A 17,459-nucleotide genomic window follows, 5' to 3' on the forward strand; every position below is an offset into this window, starting at 1 on the left:
TCATTATAATATGTAAAGATTGATATTTAAACGTATCATCCTTTGTTAAAGTCACCTGAACTCACCAGTGTCCTTATCTGGACATATTTTTGCAGTCCTCACCAATCACTGAATCTTAATACAATTAAAGGAACTTCATAAACTACCTTCTCCAACTTGGCCATCAGGTCCTCTGCTTCTGCTTTGCCTTGCTCTTTGGCCTGTGAAGATATAGGAAACTCTGAGATCCCTTGCGGAAATGATCATGGCGCGTAGGTAGAAACATCCTAATTACTACAAGTGAGTTATAATAGAATCATATTGTTACATTGAGCTACACTATGATTCTGAGCCTGTACAGTATGTACAGTATGTGCCAAAGAGACCATAACTCCTTCCTATGTAACTTTCAGGATCATTAACGGCTTTAGTTACTGTGTAGACCTTCTGCATCCTATGCTGGTAGTCGGCTGCCTTCCTCTTCAGCTCCTCGCTGGTCTGCCGAGACTCTTTCAGCTCGGCCTCATACAAGTCGCTACGGCGACGAGCAGCAGACAGGTCCTCCTCCAGCTGTCTGATGGAAACTCGCATCTCTTCCAGCTGGGCATGATATTCCTGCACAAAGACCACAGAAACCCCTGGATAAGAGAGGAGAGGAGAAGAGCCAAGAAGAGGGAGAAGAGCCAAGAAGAGGAAGAAGAGAGGAGAGGAGGAGAGGAGGGAGAGGGGGAAAAGAGGGAGAGGAGCAATAGCCCTATGCACACAAAAGGAGCAATAACATTAAAAAAGGAAATTTCCACTTTGATAAAAAATAAGAGTACATTCCGATTGGAGGAGCACATACCTCTGCCAAAAAGTACCTGGAATAAGAGACAGTATTTTCAAATTCTGGCTACTTCTAAGCACTTTATCCAGTTAACATGACTATATTTGTCTATATCGGCCATTAAGAGTGCCCTTCTACCAGTGCAGCAATTTTTGGAGAAATTGGCAGAGTGATTACTGTATGTCTTAAGTGGAAAATAGCTCTCCATCAGGCCCAATGCAGTTTGACCTGAAAATGTTCTTGTCAGAAGCCACTGCATCATTTATAAGAACAAAGTCATTCATAAGAGATGTATTTTAAATATGCTGCTAGCAAATGCAAACTAAACAGGAAGAAAACGCCTCTCCATAGTGGAACCAATTACATTATATGTACTTTTTCTGGTAGTAATGTGAGTACAGAGACACTTCAAATATGTTAGCAAGTATAACCACACTGATGATATAAAAAGTCAATGAACAGAGACAGGAATGTGGAGAGAAAAATGTGATCAGCCAGAGTCACTTAATGCACATGTCTGTTTAACAGTAATTAGTCACAGCCTAACAGATCTAATTTCAACCTCCTCATCAGCTTACAGGGCACATCGGTCTGTCTGTCATTCTAATAAAAAGTAGCATCCTTCCACATCCAGGGAGACTGATGCTCAACCGACACAGATTAGGACAAGCGAAGCAGACAACATCAGACATGGTGACAGCAATGTTAAAATAATTTAGAGTGGAACAGGAGGTTACATGTGTAACCATGGATGTTTGAGTAAAAAGACTATCTCCCTAACCCTGTTGGCCTTCCATATGTATGGGAACTGACCTGTTTGGGTCAGGTAAGATACACCACCAGTGAGATGGCTTCCCACAATATATAAGTACCTGTGTGCCTTCCCTCTACTCATTTTGGCTCCACAAGAGCAGGTTGACAGCTCCTATCAATGAGAACTGACTGGATCTCCTGGGAACTACCTTTCATCTGTTCGTGACTTCCCAAGTCAATAAAACTATAACATTTCAATAATTCTTCAGCGAAACAGTCACTCAGTGTGAGGAAATTAAAGACAAGGGAATTCATCTTTCAATATGACGTTCAACAACTAAGGCCTTGTGGAGCGCTGAATCACAGTATTATTTTATTACAGAAACCCAGTTTTACAATATATTTTCTGTCCTTGGCCCATTCAGGTTATCGTTTGCGTCACTTGCGTTGAAATTTAGCCACTGTGGATCATTTACTCATACTGAAAACACCCCCAAGAGACAAAAGAAAGACATTCAAAACTAATTCAGTGTCAAGTGAGCAGTCACTCTCAACACCATGAATTCATACCACAGTTTTACAGCTTTAATACCTCCTTAAGTTTAAGAAAAACTTTCAAATCAGTGATTATTTCTCTATCTTGGCAAAAAAGCAAAGTATGTAAGCATCCAAGCTTGGTTATGTTAGAATCAAAAAAGGAGAAATGTAAGATCACAGTGACTAGGTCTAACTAGCTCTATACTGCAAGACAAAAACAATGCGTTTTCTTTACTTCCTTACATGAATCATTAACATTTTGCCTGGATCATAATGCTTTACCTCAGTTTTTTAGCCCTATATCATGTATGTAGCAAGTTTTTAAAAAGGAGTGAGCTGGAAACAATCAAGGACCCATTATCTCAAAGATTACTACAAATTTCATGCTGTGAATCTGTCAGTGTTATTATTGTAAACAGCCTACATGCCAACGGAAAGCTTGACAGCCATAGCAACATGTACTAACGCACCAACACAATTACCACAGCGATAACAAAGGCAGAGATGAAGAGGATTTCAATCAAACATGGATGTAAATAATGCATGGCTTTCCAAATGTTTTAGAAGAAGGAAATGTTTGTTAGTACCTTCACATCTGCATTGATTTTTGTCTATATCATCATTATGAGATAATGAAATGCAGGCTTTTTAAATCAATCTGATGGAACTTGCAGACCTGTCCACTTGCAAGTGTAACTGTGTTAACACAACCGAGACAGAAACAACTTGGTTTTCCATAGGACTTCTTTGCTCTCAAGTCTTTGGTGAAATTGTGTGTTTGCATATGTTTGCAGGTCTTAATGGCTTTGGCACAGATTGCTTTTCTCTGAAAATGAATCTATCCCCAATCTCTACTGTTTGTTGTTCCAACACTGCATGACTTGTGCATGAAAATGATAAACACTGCAGTCATATGACAGAGCGTGGGAGACAGATGCTTTTCAAGATGAAATGCTGGATTTAGCTAGCGCAAATACCCTGCAGAGAGGCACCAATGGGAACACAGGGCCAGATAATATGCACCAAACTAGCAAACTAGCAAACTATCCTTTATTCATATAAATATGTGTGTATGTATGTATATGTGTATATATATATATCTTGCTTTATACACATCCAGTTATGAGATGCTCAAATTACCCACAGTCTTACAGCATCAACCTTCACTCACACCTCCTGACAATCCTGAAGGCGGTTTGTTATGAATATTCCCCTGTTCAACTTCCAACAGTCGCTTTGGTAGCAATGCACATCACAAATGTCAAACTAACAATCTAACATGTTTATAGTCAGGCTTGCTCTCTGAGGTTGTAAACAAAACTGTCAAGGAGAATGAAAACTCATAGTCAGCTTTTCAGGCTCAGCTATACATGCTAAAATTAACATTAGAGTAACAACGTTGCTGAGGAAAGGGATCTGACAGCTCCTCTTGAGGGATCCCCAAGGGCCTCAGTATGCTTCAAATGAGAAGTAAGCGAAGAGTCTAAACAGGATATGAAACGCCCTTCGTACTGGGGGGTCTGCATCTGACAATTTTTGTAACTTTCCAAAACAAACAATCTGCCCAGGTGTGTACAGTACTGGATATAAAATCCAGGTTTTCAAAACTGTCTCACCAGGGGAGATATGAGATAATAAAAAAGCTCTATTCAGGACAGGGTACATTCCTCAAACACACATCGTCACTAATTTTAGGGCGGTATATCAAGTGATGGTCAAAAATTCTCCTTCTCAAACAGTATGAGCTAAGGTCCCAGCACCTCATCACGACAGCCTGCCCACTGCATCAGTGCTCTCTTCAATCGTAGGTATATGGCTCTCATCACCATAGCAACCATTGCACAATGTATTCAGTGCTTGGTAACCAGCCCTAGTGTAGGCTGAGAAAAAACAGGTTGCTTTTCTATTACCTTTTTCAGAAAAAAAAAGGTGCATAAAGCCAGGAAGATGATTCTTCATGCTCTCTGTCTGTTGTCCTAAGCTGTCAGCCTTGTAACGGCTTAATTCTCACAGTTGGCAACGCTCGGTCATGTGGTGCTGACACAAAAACATTCATACATGCCACACTCGTCACATTAGATTTCAGTAATTAAGGGCTGCGTGTACAGTAAAGCTCCCCTGTCTTTTTCTCCATTAATAGTATTCCTGATTCCAGAGAGATTCACACTTGATACAGTCTTCATACTACATACAGAGAACTACAGACTGTATAACCAACTTAGTCTGAGAAATCTGGTGCATTGCTTTTTTCTTTCAAATAAACTAATAAACTTTTAATTAATTGTGAAGTGAATCTCTCCTTCTCAAACATTAAAAAATCTTCACAGCCACATAATAAATCAATAAAACAGTGTGGTTAAACTACATCCTTATATTGTATATTCTCGATGTGAAAAGGTTCAAGGATTTAAATGAAAAGGTGACGACAACGATTCACATATGTATACCACTGCAGCATGAGGCATTTCTTAACATGCTGCACAGTAAGTGCTTTATGCTATACTGACTGCACCCCTACAGAGAGTGGTGGGGCTCCAACATCATGTGCCTGTCTAATTAACACTCACACCCCACACACTCAGCCTTGGTGACTTGACCTGCTCCATCTGACTGCCATTATGAAACATTCCCAACCTGCTTCTTATCTAAGCGATAATTCTTTTGACAATTTGCTGCATGCGTTACATACAGTACAGTATACCCATCACTGCAAGTATCCATCGAATAAGGGAATTAGATTTAGTTCAAGTTAAAACCAGTGATGGATTAGTGATCTGCTATTCCTTGGTTCCGTTTTGAGCCCACAACATTAGGAGTAAACAGTATGTATCTCAACCCACTGACCGACCAGGATGACACCCACAATGCCGTCCTACCTGCTCTTTGATCTCTTGCAGCTTGTTGCTTTGCTCCCGGATGTCGTGGAGAAGCTGCAATGCTTTATCGTCCTCCTGTGACACCTCCATACGAGCCTGTTCCAAGCTGCGCTTTAGACTCTGAAACACATACACATACGTTCAGTCAGTTGACAGTTTGTTACACCCAGCTAAAACGAATACAGTCTAATACAATAGCTCTACAATGCATACGGATAATGTGAAGTTTTTGTTTGTGTCAATTTTGGTCATTGTGGATTATGTTATGCTAAGATGTGTTTTATCCACCCACACATGCATATTTGGAAGAAGTAAAACAGTCCACGTGGTGTCCACTGTAGTAACTACAGGCCTACTCACACTGCATTCTGTGATGTAGGTGGCCAGGTCCTGTTCCAGGATGGTCCTCTGGGTCTCTGAGGCCTTCAACTCTATATCCTTCTGCTGCAACACTGACTCAAGGTCAGACATCTTCCTCTGGACGAGTGAGATTTCCTGCTCAACCTGGAAACAAGAACATAGCATGGACATAACATTTGTCTGATGGTTTAGTATCATTTAATGAATCTCTGAGCCCATGGATGAGAGTAGATAAGTTTTTTTACAGCGTCCCTTTAGAGTGTAGCTGTGTTAGGGATATCTTCTTATTGGCTAAAATATGTGTGTGTGTGTGTGTGTGTGTGTGTGTGTGTGTGTGTGTGTGTGCAAGACTGGACTTATTTGGTGGCACATGTCATTGGTAGCAATCAATGATACAATTAGATGTGCCATTACAGCATTACAGGGCCTGAGGAGTGCTGGAAACCAGAGAAACAGCAGGGCTTGCAGCACAGTCACAGATACACAGTCACAGCACTTAGTGTATGGTAACACTAACACACAGTCAGAATGCAGACACATGCTCACAACAACATGGCGCCACAGCATGGGGCTGGAGCCAGTTAAAGCAATGGGATAACACTGCACTGGAATCCAACGTCACTGCAAAGAATCACTAGATTTGACCATTTAAACACATTTAAGAGGCAGATGGAAAGATGCTGTATAGTGATCTGATTATAACAAATGTTAATGATGGACATTACCTAGAAATCTTACAGAAATAGGACAATGAAGTTTGTGCTTTTTAGATCTAAAATGTTGCTTTATGGTGGGATGGAGGTGGTGAATTGGTTCAGTTATTGTTGTCAAGTCTATACTTTAAATAGAGTATTCCCTGTTTGCAAGTTGCTTCACACATCGCTGTGAGCTGTTGGGTGGAATATACTGAACCACATGCTAACCTTACTTTCAGTATTTTTAATTTACAATTACAAGACAAAATGAGTCAATACGTAACGTTTGAATCTTACTACAAGCCAGTAGAGCAAACCCACATAAAGATTATCTTTACCATGGAGGATTAACTCATCTCACTGTAAAACCAAATGGTAAAATGTGTTGATGGAGGATGCTTAGCAAAACAGCTAAGACATCCATATGATGTTTTTAAACAAAATGGATAATGATTTATAATTTGCTTTCTTTTTTTGTCACTGATAGAATTAACAAGTATATTTTTGGAAAAAGGTGGGAGAGAGTGGGAGGAGAGATGCATGCACTCATCACTAATGTTATTTCACTTCATGTGTTTCAACATTTAGATTAACCTGGTTTGACTTCTCTTTTCATAGTTTTTCCATTGCATGGAAAAGACCATATCTTTTTTTAAGCACCTCAGTGCCTCATACTCTTTTATTACTTTTAAGGTATTTCCACTTGTAATTTCATCCCATGTGTTAAAAAGAACCATAAGTGTTCAATCACACGCCCATACTTTTTCGTGTAGCCCTACAACTGTGACAGATTCATGCCAGAAGGACGGCCCCATTTTCACAAATAGTCGGATAGTGACGTGGAATACTAAGATACATAAACACACACACACACACACACACACACACACACACACACACACACACACCAGCTCAGCTATGATGTAAAGGCAAAGTGACAAACAGATGGCTGATTTAGCTCGTTCTGGAAACAAACTCTTACCATGTGAAGAGTAATACCTGTGACATGTGTCCGGCAATTCTGGCTGTTTTGTCTTTTTAATGAGGCTTTTCCAAAAGAGATGGTCTTATCTAGAGAGTTGATGGATGGTAGTCACCAGTCTGTAGGAGAGGAGAGCGTGAAGAGAAGATGGGAGATAGGGAATAGGGAGAGACACATGACAGTAATCAGTCTTTATGCCCAACCTCTCTTGAACACTGAAGGGCTGACTCAGTGCTCTTATGTAAAACACTTACCTTTTATAATCATACTGTATACATGGCTTTTTTTCAGTCTGTCAACTGGAATCATTTACCTTCCATATATGTTCTGACAATCATTAAAGTTACAGCAGGCTGTCAAATACACGCATCAACTAAACAAGGAAGTTTGTTAAGCCCTTGATCACAGTTGTGATTATTGCAATCAAAACTAGATATGTTCATTACAAATAGCTAATCAAGAAAATGTGCTCTTATTAAACACATTTCAAAACCAAACTGTAACATTGGCTTTAATGCCAAGCAATTAGCAATCAAGCACTGAAGGCTTGAGAAATTCACATAACACATATACCTAGAAACCTATTACTGTAACACTTCTTCTATTAAACAGTAACACGATCACACAGATAACTAGCAGATGCATGTTGTTCACAGTTTAGATATTTAGTGAGTATACCACAGGAGAGCCAAACTGTGCTGACCAAATATGCGCTCATATTCTAGCTTAGCAGATACTATAAATAGCCCGCTCGTGTTCACACAACAGCCTCTTTTACCACCACTGGATATATTTGGCAGCTTTTGTGATCAAGAGGCAGGCAGAAGAATGAGCGACAGAGGGAGAAAGTCTATAAAAAGCAGAGGCTCACCTCCCACTCCTCCCTACAGTAACATGCTCAGCTCTAGCTCAGCTAACATGTGGACTCCGGCGGATTGCTGTTTGTTTTTACTGCTGCATTATTGTTATGATGTGAACTGTCATTTATATCGCCTGTATTGCTTTTTTAGTGTATACTGTCCAGCAGGACATGGCCATCACATTCGTTGCTGCCCAGAAGATGGCATGCAGTAGTATCTGATTAAAAAAACACCCAAAGCTATGCAGATATTGCAGCTGAACAACAGACATTATGAATCTCTAGGGATGACTCTGGTGCTTACTAATATTTCCCCCAGATATGTGAGTGATGTAATCCTTATGCTTCAAGGGTCATTTAGGGGGTTGGTTGTTCAATGACACAGCAGGGCCACGCAGCATGTGCCCAAGCTGCATCAGAATACTGCCTGGTCCTCCAGTTTCATTGGCATGACATGATGCAGGAACAGGTGGCTTGTAATGAGTGATGATGGGTATGAGCGAAGCGTTAGCTGAGGTGAGCGTTCTATAGCACCTGCTGATCTTCATCAATGGCACATAATTCTGCTGTCTGGTTTAGATGAGGTGTCAAAATGTCCTGTTTGGATTTATTGCTCTGAAACCAGGCAGCAAAGTAGTTAGATAAATCATTTTAACCTCACAGATGTGATCCCCTCAAGGTTTTTTTTTTTATGTGAAAGCGGTCCATGTCTCCTAGCAGCTCCCAGAGCTCCTAATGAATGCCATACATCTATGTGTGCTGGGACACCAACACTGCATCATTTAGTGTTGTATACTTCCTAACAATGTGGAGAACTTCCTCAACAGCCAGCCAGTGGTAAAGTTGGTGGTTACAGGATGCCATGCTAGCATGAGGCACCAGATGGGACTCAGATCTGGCTGTCTTCCTCCTAGACTCAAGTGCTAGCTGACTGCCCATAATGAGCTGAGCTAACAGACTGTGCAGCTGGGCCCCTCCTCTGCAATAATTAAGCTCCCTGAAAGCAATTACTAATAATAACTATACTTTTATAAAGCTTATTACAACTACAGGAAAGACAGTTTCACCGCTCAGCTGGCCTATCTGTTTTTGCAGATTCCCAATTTCTGATATTGAAACCTAACGTACACATGTTCCAGTCCAGAAAATGATCCTATATGTTTTCTTGTTCTTTACAATCCATGCAAGCCATATAATTATGGTACCTTCAATCAGAAAGGTTCCACAAATACCGCTTGTTTGTGAGAGCCCATCAACAGTAACATTCACTGAGGAACATTGGCTTCCAACTCAGTCGAGGAGCTCTTTTTCGTGGGTTGAATAATGTGTGCTGGGCTGTGAGTCAGAGTTGTTGAAGAGGAGGAGAGTGGATAGAGGTTGCATCCCAGTCATAGTGTTGCTCTACATTCAGTCTGCAGGGGGACCAGGGGCCAGTGCTACTGTATGGGCTGTAGGCAGCGGTGAATCACAGACCTGTTGCAACACTGTAGTGGCACGGATTCTTCTCTAAAAACCAGCTCCCAGTCCCTCTCCCATATACTCACCTCTAGTTTGATCTTTCAGCCTGTCCTCTCCACATGTACTAAGAGACATTTTATGCCTATTGTCATGACAACAACAAATTAGTAATACCACAGTCATGCAAGAAAGATTGAGCGCTTCGGGCTTCTGCTTCAGCTCTCTGATTCAAACGTGGTTTTCAAGCTCCATAGTTTCCTGCTAAACACCACAGGCTTTGAAGATTAACCCGGGCCAATCCGTAAATGCAGCCTCATCCATACAATGTGTTTGACATTACAGACCATATATTTTCAGAGGTGCATAATAGCTCTAGAGAATTTGCATTGGTTAGCACAATTCATGCATTAAAATGAATGATTTGAATACATTTCAATAGATTGTGAAGCTGCTGCAAGTGATCCTGGAGATTCTTATCCTTATCCTGATAGTTAATGCACTCAAATGAAGACATTGGGGCTGCACAATATGGTAAAAATCATAAGCCAATTATTTTGACATTTACTGTGATTTACGATTGGGAATTATAATTTTTGCATCACAAACTTAATTTTCACTGAAACTATTAAAACTTATGATGATCATGTGACATCTGTTGGGGTCAGTACCAAACAAACAAGTTTTCTTACATCTGGAAAACAAGATTTGTAGGCCAGGGTATCTCTTCAGAACTACAGTACAGTAATGCTGCAATGTGTAACAAGCATATTTTACCTTAATCAAAAAAACTGCAGCTTTTGTGATTAGAATATTGCACTTGGCCATATTGCAATTTTGATAATATTTCGATTAACGGTGCAGCCCTTGAATATATAAACATTGGTCCGAAATAGCTACCTTTTGTTATATGAGCTATTCAAAGAAAATCACCCCTGAAACAGTTCAAACTGGTGTTCAAAATTGCACTTTTAGGCCAGCAGTAGCCAAGCTGTTGTCATGTTAAAATGATTGCAAGTATCCAGTGGAACATGTTGCAATAGAAGGGGTGTAAACCCAGTCTGCTAAAGCTACAATTAGCATTTAATCACTAATTGGCTGGTATTATTCCTCAACTCTCCAATGACAAGGCTGTTGCACAGTGACTGTCTGACACAAGGTGGGTTAAATATCACTAAAAACACTCTCAGTTTTCACTGGGGCCACCAAAGCGACAGTTCTGCACCTGAATGCTCCGGCACTGATGCATCCCCCATCTGTGGTGGTCGAGCTGACAGGACATCACAATCTATAAAAGTATGATGAGCACTTGGGGAAGGCACTTCAAAATCCAGTCCATCATTATATCACAACTCCAAATGACAAAGAGGATCAGTGTGGGCTTCTAAAGGAGGCTTTTGGGAAAATGACACTTGAGGATATGGAGCAGTAGAGCTCTCTCTCTCTCTCTCTCTCTCTCTCTCTCTCTCTCTCTCTCTCTCTCATCACAACTTACATTAGCATTGATGGATCTGTTCTGCTTTTTGACTATGCACAGGTGTCTCTCATTTCCTCTGATCCATCTACCATCAATCTGGTCTGCCTCCATGAACAGGTAAACACAGATTAAAATAAACACCAACAGATGTGAGCGCACAGTCCTCCTGTAAAACTTTGAACCATTTAAATAAGGAATACATACAGTCTACATGTTTTAGGTAACTTATAAAGCACACAAATCACACTATCCAGTTTCTTTACATAATACTACATACTGTGATCATCTATCTCTCCAGTAATGTATCTATAATTTTCTCTTTCTCTCCCACAATCTCTTCATTAATATTCCGTTTTGTTCTGAAAAGTCCTGTCAGTGCTGTAATTTATGATCCAGCTGAATAGGCGCCAGAAAGAAGCAGCAAGCTTCCTTCACCTCTCCTCTACCCTTGGCAAAACCCGCTGTTACCATAGAGATACTTTCCTCCAACCACAGTCTTCGTCTTGTCATACTTTTTCCCACTGACTTTGTCATTTCAGCTTTCTTTTAGAGTCTCAATCCCAACTACTACAGCACCTCCACCAACAGGAAGCCTAAAGTGAGTTCAGATCATCTGGAGAATCACTGTAATATACTGTAGATAAACTTTGTCTCAAAACTTCCTCAGTCTTATATTATATATATATATATATGTATAGATTAATCAGATTCCTGAAAAAGGCATGCAGTGGTCTCATTATGAGCATACACAAACAGTGCAGGGTTTGAACGGCACCCTGGGGAGTGATAGCCATCTGTATGAGTGTATGCTACAGTACGCACAGCGATGAGGAGAGATGGGCAAACAAAGACACAGCATTTCAGTGTCGTGACCAAGAACAGCGCTCACTCCTCATAGACAAGATACAGCTGCTGCATAAGCTCAGTGCTCAATGTTATCTCATCACTCTATAAAGCCCCAGCACTGTCACTCAGTCAGATAATAGTTCCAACATGCTGAGATGGGGAAAACAACAATGCACTATAGCAAACATACTGTAAGTAAAATAGTATGGCACTTACTCAGAGACTGCTACAGCTGATGGGTTTCCTACGAAGCTCCTTAGACGCGGCACCACCTCGTCCAGTAAGCCCGTTCATGTGGGGTCTCCCTCGGAAGCCACCAGCCAGAATGAGAGCTTCGCTGGTTCATCAAATTCGGGGATGTCATCCTCACTGGGGAGAGAGCGGAGCCGAGGGGGGAGAGAGATGTGCTGTGGCGGGGCAGAAAGCTGTGAGGCAGCGAGAGCGGCTGGAGATTACTGCTAGCAGAGAGACAGAGCGGAGGAGAGAGGGAGGGAGTGCAGGACTACCGAGGAATGGCATTGTAGAGTAATGCAGCAGACCGGTGATCACATACTGTAGAGAGTGAGTGGAAGCTCTCACTCTCTCTCTCTCTCTCTCTCTCTCTCTCTCTCTCTCTCTCTCTCTACTCTGTCAAGCGCTCACCCTTACCACCCCCCAACTCTTTCTTCTTCTCCCCGTATACTGCAGCAGCCGTCACTAATCACACTAATGTATGCAGCTTGACACACTGCGATAACAGTCAGCACCCAGTGCTCGCAAAGTACTGTACGTTCATGTCAGGTACTAAAGACCTGGAATTGTGCAGCTCATTAGTGACTAAACACAATGGCCTTCTCTAAATGAATAGCAGCAATGCAATCTAATAACTAAACTCTAATAACTAAACAAGAACAATTCAGAAGAGATGCAGGTTCTTTCTTCAAAAAGGAGAAGGCAGTATAAATGTTTATATTGTTTAATTATGTAGAATTTTTCACAAATAGCTCTGAATTCTCTCCTGAAGAAAGCGGAAAAGTTCATTAAGGTTTTTAGCAAAAGGGGAACACTTTCTTTATTTTATAGCAGTGTAAAAACAATAGTAATGTTTGATTTATAACATACAGTAGCCTTCCTGTAGAATTTATAAATTCTATTTGCAGAGATGATCACTTTCTCAAATAAGGGTTAGAGTTATGAGCCTTTGAGTCTGTCACACTTTTCACTTGTATTTTCCCTTTAGTTTCATAGTACAGTTGCTACTGTGTTCTTTTTGCTTCTAGATAAAGCCCAGCAAGGAGCTTTCTAACAATATGTCATCATTCCTTACCGCCAAAATGTCACTAACATTTCTTTAATAGCTTGAAATAAAAGCATTAAACAGAGCATTGCTGCTAAACTACACGTGAAGTGCACTGTGTCAGAATAACCTCTAATGGCACTGTAACAGAGTACACTGAAAGTACTGTAAACTAATGTACACAGATAACACTGTGACAAAGCATATTGAAGTATTATTGTACAAGAGTTAACAGTATTGTCATGACACAACCTAACAAGGTCCCCGTCTGACACACTAGTTCAGCCTCACCTCAATTTTCTTGTTTTTATGTTAATGTAAGCCAAGTGACACGTCACTGTGATACTGAATTGCAAACTACACACACGCACAGTGACAGATTACACACACACTAACAGATGGCAGAACCTAACCTGGCAAGCAGTACTGCATCAGCGCAGCAGAAGGGACAAAATGCTCAGAAGGTGAAAGCACAGTACTGTACAATCAATGAGTGTTACAGTAATCAGTGGCAGTACTCACTTATACTTCTTACTGGTTGTTAATTGGACTTTTATGTCTGTATTACTAATGAAGGCATGTGGAAAACCTTAGCTAGCATCAGAGAAAGAGCCCACAATTAAAGATTTCCCCACATGGAGCCAGGATGAGGTCTTACCTGCCACAGAAACAGCCTCTCAAAGTGACACCTATGCAACCTAACATCTGTGCAGGTGAGAAGCGTAGAATTCAGAGAGAAGTTTTCTTATCGATCCTTCATTATGCTTGGGAAAAAAAATGTAAATGATTAATGAGCAGAACTTTTACCTTATGCCATTACATAATTCAGTCTGCTGTTAGAGCTATGTGCCTTTTTTCAGCATGACACTTTTTTAAACCTTCACAGCTACTATACAGCCTGTTGTGGAGACAGCTATTACAGGTTACTGCTCGCAAAGTAAAAACAATCTTTTTAAAGTCTGCATGTATTTTCCTATGCCACATAAAGCATTCTTAACATTCACATAGTTACATGTGAAAGCAATACTGGTAAACTATTAAAAACAGTTTATATTAACGCTATAATGATTTACTGACATCGGTATGAAAAAGGGTTGCATTTTCACAGTGATTTGGAGGAGTATTGGGTTGAGGCAGAGGCATCATACTGATGTTACCTAGCAACAAGGTATTGTATGTCTCTAAGGCCAATACCAGCTTTCTGAAGTAAAGATGGAAAATTACAATTCTTTTGACTAGATGTTTTCACTAGGCTGTCCCTGTAACGTAATGTAATGAATTACCTCAAAATCACTTCACATTCTGTTGACAATTCAAATCTTTCTACAGTGTGTAAGCCCAGTACTGTTAATTTAAAAAAAAAAAGGTTGTTCTTATGTCCGTGCACAGCAATGGTAAAGTAATAGTATACCAATAGAGCAATGACAGAACCTATCAACAAGGGGAAACTTAACTGATCAGAGAGAGGGTACCTCGCAGCAGGTGCCTGACAAGCTTTCCAAGTCATCTAGAATAAGTATAAAAACACTGCCTCCCACTGGCAAACTATTGAAATGGCTACGTTTCTATATATCTTGTGTGTTCTGTATCTTGGTATGAGGTTAGGGGGTATCAGAGAGAAATAGTGCAATCTAGAGGTTTGAAGAGTCTAGTTTTGTTACATAACAGGCAGCCAAGCCTTGCATTAGTTGAAAAAAGGCAGAGTCAGGCCTGTATGACTAAGGGTTGATGTTACATAAGCACAGAACACTAAGTACTAGGAAGACACTGCTCTACTCGTTGTAAACTGGCACTATTAAAGGAGCTAGATTCACTGTTTGAGGGGAATAAAGGTTGCTTATTCAGTAGGTAAATCACACGACTACCACAAGACAATATGGAGAGGGGCTGGGATGCTGCCGCTCGCAGATTTACAGACAAATCTTTTGATGTCTTTGACAATCCATCACAGACATAAGGTTATATGTTGTCTGGGGGAATTGGTTGTAAATGCTGGAGCTCTGTAACCCTAGTTATGACTGTATGGCTGCCTATGTTTAAAAAAATATTTTTTTTAAATTCATGGATCCTTAATCTCTTATACCCAAAGTAATTGGCGATCATTCATAAAATCATTGCATGGTGGTTTATAGCATTGATCATTATAACACAGCAACCCCAAAATTTTCAGATCTGATCTGTGCAGCTCTTTAGAGCTGTGGAGCATAAGTAAGCTCTTGATTGTTTACCCATCATTTTGGGGAATGTGAATGTAATATCATTTTTTCCCCCACAGATGGAGCCACAGTCTATAATAAAGAGCAATAAGGAGCCAGTTGGTAATGTTTATCTCCACCCAAAGAGGCAAGGCAATGTGGTAGATCAGTGCTTCCTCAAACTTATTTCATTAATGTACCACTTTGATTACGCCCTGACCAGCACAAGCTATCAGTGTCTGATTTATTAAGAAAAACACTTAAATGCTTAATTTCAGTTGTTTAGAATCCATCATAAAAGAAATTCATGCCAAACATATATGTTGGCATCATGCAATAACATGACAGCAATGTGGTTGCACTGAACTGAGAGAAACATGGCTTGTTGTGCTTTACTGAGGATCTCTGTCATTCTAGGTGGCAGGCCACCAGAGGTTTTACTGCAGTTGACAGTTTGTGGCTGATTGCATTGAAAATAGGAATATTTAATACAATATGTGCTTTACTTATATTTTTTATTGAAACTGTATAATTATTTTAGGAATTATGTATGACTGACATTTTTAAAATTATTTTTGTATTTATTTATTTTTAAATCAAGCACAACTGCAGTATTCCCCCTGCAGGGGGTATGTGTGGTAGTCGATTTATCAACATTACCGACAAAAAGCTTCATGCAATCATCAGTTTCTTCTCCTACAATGACAAAAATTTACATTATCTACCAAAAAAGTTATGTAACATTACATATTGCTGTGTTAATATGTCGCAATGTTTTAACATTAACACTGTCCATTTAAAAGCTCTCTGATGGGATTTGATTGTATTTAACTCTGGTTCAATCTTTTATTTTTTATTTTTGCTGCGTTGTAACAGCAATTGTTAACATATTGTTTGTAACAGAAATCTTATTAACTGTAAAAGCAACCCACTTCTGACTGATCGGACTGAGGTTGTTGTTGTTTTTCCTTGTGTTTTCCATCAACTCAATACCAGCAGCATTACACTAATAAGGATAACGCAGGCTGCAAAATTCATTCAGCTTAGCAGTTTATCCAAGCAGTGAGGTTTTGATGTGCTCTGAGGAAATCACCCATTATCTACTGTGTGGCCCCCCACGACCCCTGGAGCTAGGGACAGTGGACCAGCAGGCTGTGACCCACTTCTTTTGTGCCTTCATTTTATCAGCTCAAGAGGCTTTGTTTGCAATCATTCATCATCAATGCCCCGCCCCCAACATCCTATCCTCATCTCTACCCCTTCATCCCCCGCTCACACACACACACACAGAGACACACATATTGCCGTATCTGTGAGGGCCTTTAATCAGAATGTTAATTCCTTAACCTTTAACCTCAGATCACACTAATGTAATCCTAATCCTAACGGTAATATTAACCTTTAATTTATGCCTTGACCCTAAATGAGCCAGTTAGCAAGCAGTTCTTAATTTTATGCCTCTGTTTAAAATATACACACATCAGTATGCAGTCTGACACCCAATTCAGAAAAAAACAAGGAAGTTATGCATCTATACATCCGATTCAATTAACATCTTTTGGATTGTCCTGATCCCATAATTCCTAACATCCCACGAGTGAGGTCCAGCTTGCTGATGTGGAATTATAGTGATTATCATTCTTAAGTTAATAGCTTAGTTTCTTGGGACCAAACCCTATCACCTTCATCGATGGAAAAAAAAGAGAAAAATACCTTCAAAATAGATGTTAGCCTTGGCATGGCATGGCATTTTCAAATTAGCCTGGGGTAGTTGAACGTGAAGCTTAAGGCCAGTGTGACATTTCTCTTCATATGAAGCCATGTGTACAGCTGCCATGGATGCACACAGCTACAATTAAATTCACATTACACTTGTTTAGCAATTATACATAGTTCAATTAATCTAATTTGACTCTGTCATAAATGTACACGCGTTATCAGCAAATTGTACTTCAAAAGTAAGTAAAATCAAAAAGTAAATGTAGGCTACTTATTATTCAGAGTGGGACCTTTCATAATGTCACATAGCTATATTATTACAGCACTCTAATGTTTAAGATGGGAATACAATTTTACATTACACACTATTGGGTAGTTTAATATAACAGTTTAAACAATAACAATGCATCATAGTTGATAAAAATCCTGCCATGTACCTGGTAACTTTAGCTGTCCCTCTGGAATGTAATGAAGTCACCATGAAATGGAAATACTCAAGTGAGGTGGCTACAAGTTGTATTTGCAGCACAGTTGCCTTCTGTATTTCAAAAAAAAGATCAGTTACTTTTCATTTTTTTTACTGGGGAAACAGGAAACCAAAAAAAGTGTCAAATTATCTTTTTT

The 17,459-nt window shown here is 40.0% G+C and overlaps 1 protein-coding gene across 17 annotated transcripts in view; it reads right to left on the reverse strand.

The window, feature by feature from the left end:
• The window catches only part of LOC127375553 (citron Rho-interacting kinase), a 40,760-nt gene extending 28,529 nt beyond the window's left edge, over positions 1-12,231 (reverse strand). For 3 of the 17 annotated variants that reach the window (XM_051421512.1, XM_051421510.1, XM_051421505.1), the window contains exons 1-6: positions 11,862-12,230; positions 7,026-7,127; positions 5,332-5,475; positions 4,972-5,091; positions 424-594; positions 147-200 (exon numbers count right to left, since the gene is read on the reverse strand). In XM_051421512.1, the coding sequence (XP_051277472.1) occupies positions 147-200; positions 424-594; positions 4,972-5,091; positions 5,332-5,475; positions 7,026-7,034 (498 nt within the window). In that variant the 5' untranslated portion in view covers positions 7,035-7,127; positions 11,862-12,230. Of the gene's footprint in view, positions 1-146; positions 201-414; positions 595-4,971; positions 5,092-5,331; positions 5,476-7,008; positions 7,128-11,861 lie in introns of all 17 variants that reach the window. The other 14 variants (XM_051421511.1, XM_051421507.1, XM_051421503.1 and 11 more) reach the window with 8 other exon arrangements.
• Positions 12,232-17,459: the final 5,228 nt, after the last annotated feature.

Source organism: Dicentrarchus labrax, unplaced genomic scaffold (genome assembly GCF_905237075.1).
Source record: "Dicentrarchus labrax unplaced genomic scaffold, dlabrax2021, whole genome shotgun sequence".
In the NCBI taxonomy this organism is placed as follows: domain Eukaryota; kingdom Metazoa; phylum Chordata; class Actinopteri; family Moronidae; genus Dicentrarchus; species Dicentrarchus labrax.